The sequence below is a fragment of the Capra hircus genome, chromosome 18, assembly GCF_001704415.2.
Source record: "Capra hircus breed San Clemente chromosome 18, ASM170441v1, whole genome shotgun sequence".
In the NCBI taxonomy this organism is placed as follows: domain Eukaryota; kingdom Metazoa; phylum Chordata; class Mammalia; order Artiodactyla; family Bovidae; genus Capra; species Capra hircus.
In genome coordinates, this window is record NC_030825.1 from 61,847,846 (window position 1) to 61,853,894 (window position 6,049).

The 6,049-nt window shown below is 52.8% G+C and overlaps 1 protein-coding gene across 1 annotated transcript; it reads right to left on the reverse strand.

Annotated features, from left to right (window-relative positions):
• LOC102187798 (syncytin-1-like) lies at positions 334-1,560 on the reverse strand. The gene has a single exon (XM_005692914.1). The coding sequence runs from the start codon at positions 1,558-1,560 to the stop codon at positions 334-336; it is 1,227 nt and encodes a 408-aa protein (XP_005692971.1).

Genomic DNA, 6,049 nt, shown 5'->3' on the forward strand with positions numbered 1-6,049 from the left:
TAGCTGGCAGAATGTGCTGTCATTGATCCCTGGCATCTGGAAGGCTACCTCTGTTAGGGACTTACCCCGCCTGCGGGGGAGAGGAGGGGGCGGCTCGTCATGGCAACCGGCGAAGTGTGCTGTCATTGGTCCCTGGGATCTGGGAGGATCCTCTGTTAGGGACTTTCTCACTGGCGGGAGGGAGAGGAGGGGCGGCCCATCATGGCCCCCGGGGTCCGACCTTATATTCTAACCCTTGTGATAGGATAAGGGGCGCTGTTATCGTTTCTGGCTACTTCCTGCTGAACTGGGGCATCGTTGGGGCTGAGGGTTGTGGCCGGATCCCGGTGACCTTTAGGGGGCCTCAGGGTCTCTGGACGGGAGTTTGGAGTATGCGGCCACCATCAGCATCCGTCCAGTAGCCGTCTGGTTCAGATCCCTGACCCTCTGGAGGATGATCTGAAAAACAGAAGGTCCTATCGATGGGATGAGGAACAAGGCAGTGAGGGGTCTGAGAAGTGGGGAAAGCCATTTTGCCCAAGATGACTTCCACCATCCGAAAAAGTCGGAACCGCCTGACTCGGCCTGTCTAAGTCTGATGCTTTCTCTCGACTCTTGGACCTTGTTCTGAACTATCCCCGAGGCATTAATGAAAAAACAACAGTCTTCCCCTAAGAACTGACAGGTTCCCCCTTTTTCGGCCGTTAGCAGGTCTAGGGCCCTTTGATTTTGGAGAGCTACTCCTGCCAGAGAAGTTATCTGGGTCTGTAATGCCATCAGGGACTCTGCCACCTTGTCCAGGTCTCGACTGAGGTCTGCGGAGAGCTTATAGTAAAAGTGTGTGGCTGATCCCAGTCCCCCTGCCCCCAGTCCTAAGGCTGTGAATAAACCTCCTCCCAGGAGCAGGGGAGCTGCAGCCAGTGCCCTTCGTTGGCAGTGGGTTGGTTGGATCTGGTCTTCCATAGCCTGTGGTGTCAGAATGGTCAGATAGGGCGTAAGGAAGACTGGGGTGCAAGGCTGAGTCCAGTTGGGTGGAAAACATTGTAGTAAGGCGGTCTGATTACAGAGAAAGAATATCCCGGATTTTCCGCATATTGGAGGGTTTGGGGATAGGGGGCCTCGTCTCGAGCCATCACAGGCCACTGTGGTCAATGAGGTGTCTTTGGCCAGAAAGCAAGAGGCATTGGCTGGTAAATACATTACCTCGGTGGTCATGGGCCCCATTGGCCAGGTAACTTTTGTGGCATTTCGAGTGAGATTTTGGGCCTCTATCCCTTTGCTGGGAATCGGTTGGGCAAGGAATGGCCGGGTTCTCAAGGGAAGACAGAGCCAACATGAGAGGTTTGGTGAGGTTTCAGTTAGGGTCTGATAGGTGTCATTGATGCTGGTGAAAATTTGGGATGAAAAATCTAAGGGTTTGAGCACCTGATGAACCTGGTCTAGGAGTTTGTTGGGTTCATGGTGTGGATTAGAGGCTTCAGTTGCTAGCTTTATGAGGTCTTGTTGGACCTTATGTTGGATTTGTTTTTGCCTCTGATCTTGGGCCCCTTTCCCGTCTGTCATTCCATAATGAGTTTGCATGGTAAAACAGAGATCTTTGCCTCTAGTTTTATGGCAGTTAGAGGCTGAACTTGATTTGGCTGTCCCTAGGCTCTTAGCCGTCCAATACCATTTACCTCCATGAGAGCATGACTGGGCAGGTGGAGCATAACAGTCTCAGTGGACATAAGTGTAGGCTGTGAACCCAGTTCCCCAGGGGCTTCGTTCTGTGCAGCCCTTGGGGCAGGGTGTAGGTTATCCATCTTGTATTATCATGGCCAGGAGCAATAGTGGCAAGAACACGTTTAGTTATAATATTAAAAGGAGAGTGATAAAAGAGAAGAAGTCAATTTGAAATTCCGTAAAAAAGAGGAAGGTCCCCTGTAAATGTAGATCAAAAATTGCCTGAAAGAAAGAGTCACAGTCGGTGATTGGGGTGGCTAGCCAAAGGTCCTGTAGTAGGGCCAAGATGAAGTCCTCAAGGCAGGCTAGGGTGAGGGACATATGGCCAGGTCAGGGTGCCCCAAGGGAATAGCACCCCATGAGTAGGGAACAGATGGCAAGGTAAGCAAGGGCCAGTGAAAGTCGGAGTGTTGGCAGCCAGTCCTGGGGGGGAGGGGGTGTGTGACAGCCAGTCCAGTGGTGAAGAGTATAGCCAAATTTGTGATTGGCAACAGCCACAGTGGATGAGGCCAGTCAAGCATTGGACAGAGCGTGTGACTCACTGGCAGGAGGCAGGGGTGTCTTAGTAATGGTGAATTGCTGGAGCCGAGAGTCGCTAAGGTCTGACAGGAATGTGGAAGCCAGGAGGTCAGCAGGTGGTGTGGTGAGAATATAGTTAGGGGTCGATCTAGAATTAGCTTTTTGCATCTGCGTATAGAGAAGCTGCTGCCACCAGGGCACGTAGGCAGGGGAACCATCCCTGGGCAGTGGGGGTCTAACTGTTTGGAGATAAATGCCACTGGTAGCATTTTAGGGCCCGCAGGCTGTATGAGGGCTCCAAAGGCTATGCCCCTTTTTTATCAGTATACAGGTGATAGGGGAGATTGGAATTGGGCAGGAAGAGTGGGGAAGATGACAGCAAAGCTGAGCGGAGGTTGTAGAAAGCCTTTTTGACCTCTGTTTCTGAAGAGAGTGGTCCAGTAGGGGTGTCTTTTGCGGCTGTGTAGAGGGGTTTAGCCAGTGAAGCATAGTTGGGGACCCAGTGCCGGAAGAATCCTGTCAACCCCCAAAAGGATAAGATTTGTTCCCCAGTAGAAGGGGGGCAGAGGTCTCGGAGAAGACTGAGTCTGTCAGTAGTTAGAGCTTTAGTTGTTGGGGTAATTTTTAGACCTAGGTAAGTTACAGAGGTCTGGGTGAGTTGGGCCTTTTGTTGAGATGCTCAGTGTCTCTTAGAGCTAAGGAAGTTAAGAAGAATAGTGGTATGTGTCTGAGAGAGAGCTTGTGAGGGGCTGCAGAGCAGAAGGTCATCCACATACTGTAAGAGGACACTAGGGGCCAGCGGGCATGTAGCCAGATCCTGGGCCAGAGCCTGGCCAAAAAAATGGGGGCTGTCTCTAAACCCTTGGGGGAGGACTGTCTATGTTAGCTGGGAGGACTGTAAGGTTTCTGGGTTGGTCCATGTGAAAGCAAAGAAGAATTGGCAGTCTGGGTGTAAGGGAATAGTGAAAAAGGCATCTTTGAGGTCTATGACAGTAAAGTGAGTTGTACTGCTAGCGATGTCAGAAAATAAGGTATAGGGATTGGGGACAATCGGATGGGCAGGGATCATGGCCTCGTTTATTAGTCGAAGGTCCTGGACCAGTCAGTAGCCAGCAGCAGGTTTCTGTATCGAGAAAATGGGGGTATTGCAGGGCGAGGCCGTGGGGACCAGGAGGCTGTGGCCTAAGAGGTGGTCTATGATTGGCTTAAGACTGCGTAGGTGAATGTGAGAGATGGGGAATTGAGGGTGGCTTGGGAAATGGGAAGGATCACATAGTTTGATCAGGATGGGGGTGTGATGGGTTGCTACCAGAGGGATCTCAGTGTCCTAAATGGTAGGGTCGACAATTGGAGCCTCAGGGGAGCAGAGGAGGAGTAGGGGCAAGGTGAGAGATTGGGAAAGTGGAAGAGATAAGTGAATGGTGGCCCTAAGTTTAGCTAAAATGTTTTGCCCTAGCAGGGGAGTATGGCATGAAGGGATTATCAGAAAAGAGTGTGTGAACAGAAGTGATCAAGCTGACAGGGCTGTGGCCCAGTCTGCAAGGGTCGTGAAGACCTGCCATCTACACCTAACACCGAGACCTGGGAAGGACGTAAGGTGCCCCCGAAGGAGGGAAGAACCGAATAAGTAGCCCCCGTATCTATCAAAAAATTGATAGACTTACCTGCCACTTGACGCATTACCCTGGTCTCGGCTTGGGTTATGGGGGTCCCCGAGTCTGGGCGCTGTCAATCTTGATCAAAGGAGAGAAGTTCCAAGGCGGGGTGTGGAGAGGAAATGTCCTTTTGGGGGCCCAGACCTCGGCCCGGTAAGGTCAGGGTCTGAGTCGCCTGGGGACAATCACTCGCCCAATGTCCCCGTTGTTTGCAACGAGGGCACAGCTTTGTTGAGGGCCTGGGGTTTGGGCATTGGCAGGCCCAGTGGTCATCTGAAGCAGGCTCCCGGTGGTGGCTTCTGGGGACCCACCTTTTGTCTCGTGGCTGGCCGCAGGGCTGCTACCAGTGCCTGGGTGTGTCTCTCAAGGAGGTTAGCCTGGAGTTTGGCTTTTTGTTTAAGCCTTGCCTTGCGGCTGGCTTTGGTGGCTTCTTCTCGGGCGTGGTAAACCTTAAAGTCCATTTTTACCAGGTCTTGGAGGGGGGTCTGAGGCCCATCCTCAGCCGTGGAAAGTTTTTTCTGATGTCTGGAGCTGATTGGGATATAAAACGGTTGGCTATGGTAGTAACCCCCGCCAGAGAATCTGGGGCAATCTGGGTATAGGTGGTGGGAGCCTCTGTCAGCCTGTTAAGAAAGGCTGCTGGGTTTTCATCGGGGCCCTGGGTCACTTCATCTAGTTTAAGTAGGTTTACTACCTTAAGGGAGGTGGTCTTCATTCCCTCTAATAGGCATTTTATCATGTATTGAATATTGGCCTTCCCTCTTTGTCCCTCTTGATAGTCCCAGTCTGGGTCTATGTCTGGAATAGCAGCCGCTCCAGGTGGCCGAGCAGGGTCAGCTGGGTTGGCTAGATGCCTCCGATCTGCTATCTCTCTTGCTGCGGCCCAAATGGCCTTTCTTTTTTCTGGTGTAGTAGTGGACCCCAGGGTGACAAATATGTCTTGCCAGGTGAGGGCGTAAGATCGAGATAGCTGGGTGAAGTTTTTAATGTAGTTAGAGGGGTTGGCCGAGTAGGAGCCTAGCCGTTGTTAAATATGGGCAAGACGTTGGAGTAAAAAAGGACACGTGGACATGGGTGAGACCCTCTGGGCTGGCCACCTGGTGGAGAAGAAGCAGGGGAACTGGCGGCAGATTGGCAGCAGTCTGCGACCTTGTGTGTGAGCTGACTGGTGAGTCTAAAAAGGGGGGCATGGAGGAAGGGGTGGATATTGAGGTGGAGCCATGGGAGCGGCGGGAGGCGTAGTCACAGAAGAGTTGGGCTGCCAGAACAGTGCGGGGGGGGAGACGATAAGGGCGGAAGGGGTGGATGGAGAGACGGAGCCAAGGACGGAGCCAAGGATGGAGCCGAGGGAGTGGCGGGAGGCATAGTCACAGAAGAGTTGGATGTGGAGGGAGTGGGTGAGGGCGATAGAGGGGAGGTTGGTGTGGGGGAGGTCGGTGAAGCCGGGCATGAAGGGAGGGGTGGATATAGAGGCAGCTTTGTCACAGGAGGGCTGGGCTGTGAGGGCGGTGGAGGAGGGGAAGACATGGGAGAAGTTGGCAAGGGTGATAGAAGAATTTCAGAAGGGGAACAGTGGGTATATAGGGTGGGACGGGAGCGCAACAGCCAGAAAGCCCGTTTGTAGGGTACCTCAGACCATTTTCCTGTCTTTTGGCAGTAATTATCTAAGTCATGGAGGATGTCAAAATCGAAAGTTCCAGTTGGCAGCCATTGTGAGCCATTATCTAAAGAATATTGGGGCCATGCCTCAGAACAAGGAAGGTTAAGCGTCTGGAACGAATTTCTCCAGAGATATGTAGAGTTCTGAGGTTGGCAAGTAAACATTTTAGCGGTGTAGACCAGGGCCAGTTGGGCTTGGAGGGAGCTGCCCCCATGGCGACTATGAAACGAAGGTCCTGGACCAGTCGTTAACGGGGCTGGGAGTGATCTGGTCAGACGTCCCCAAAAGGGCCGTCAACCCAGCGAGGAGAAGGCCACTCAGCCAAGATGGACATCTCCAAATTGACAGGCGGCGAGGAAGCAAGCCTGGCTTGCGGAGGAGGGGTCCGGACGCGGCCTCGATTTACTGGAACCTGGACACCCTAGGGAATAATCGCCATGGAAGCAAAAACCCCCAGAGCCCGACTGATGGAACTTACCCCATATCCTGCCAGACGGTTGAATGGTCCCAAAGG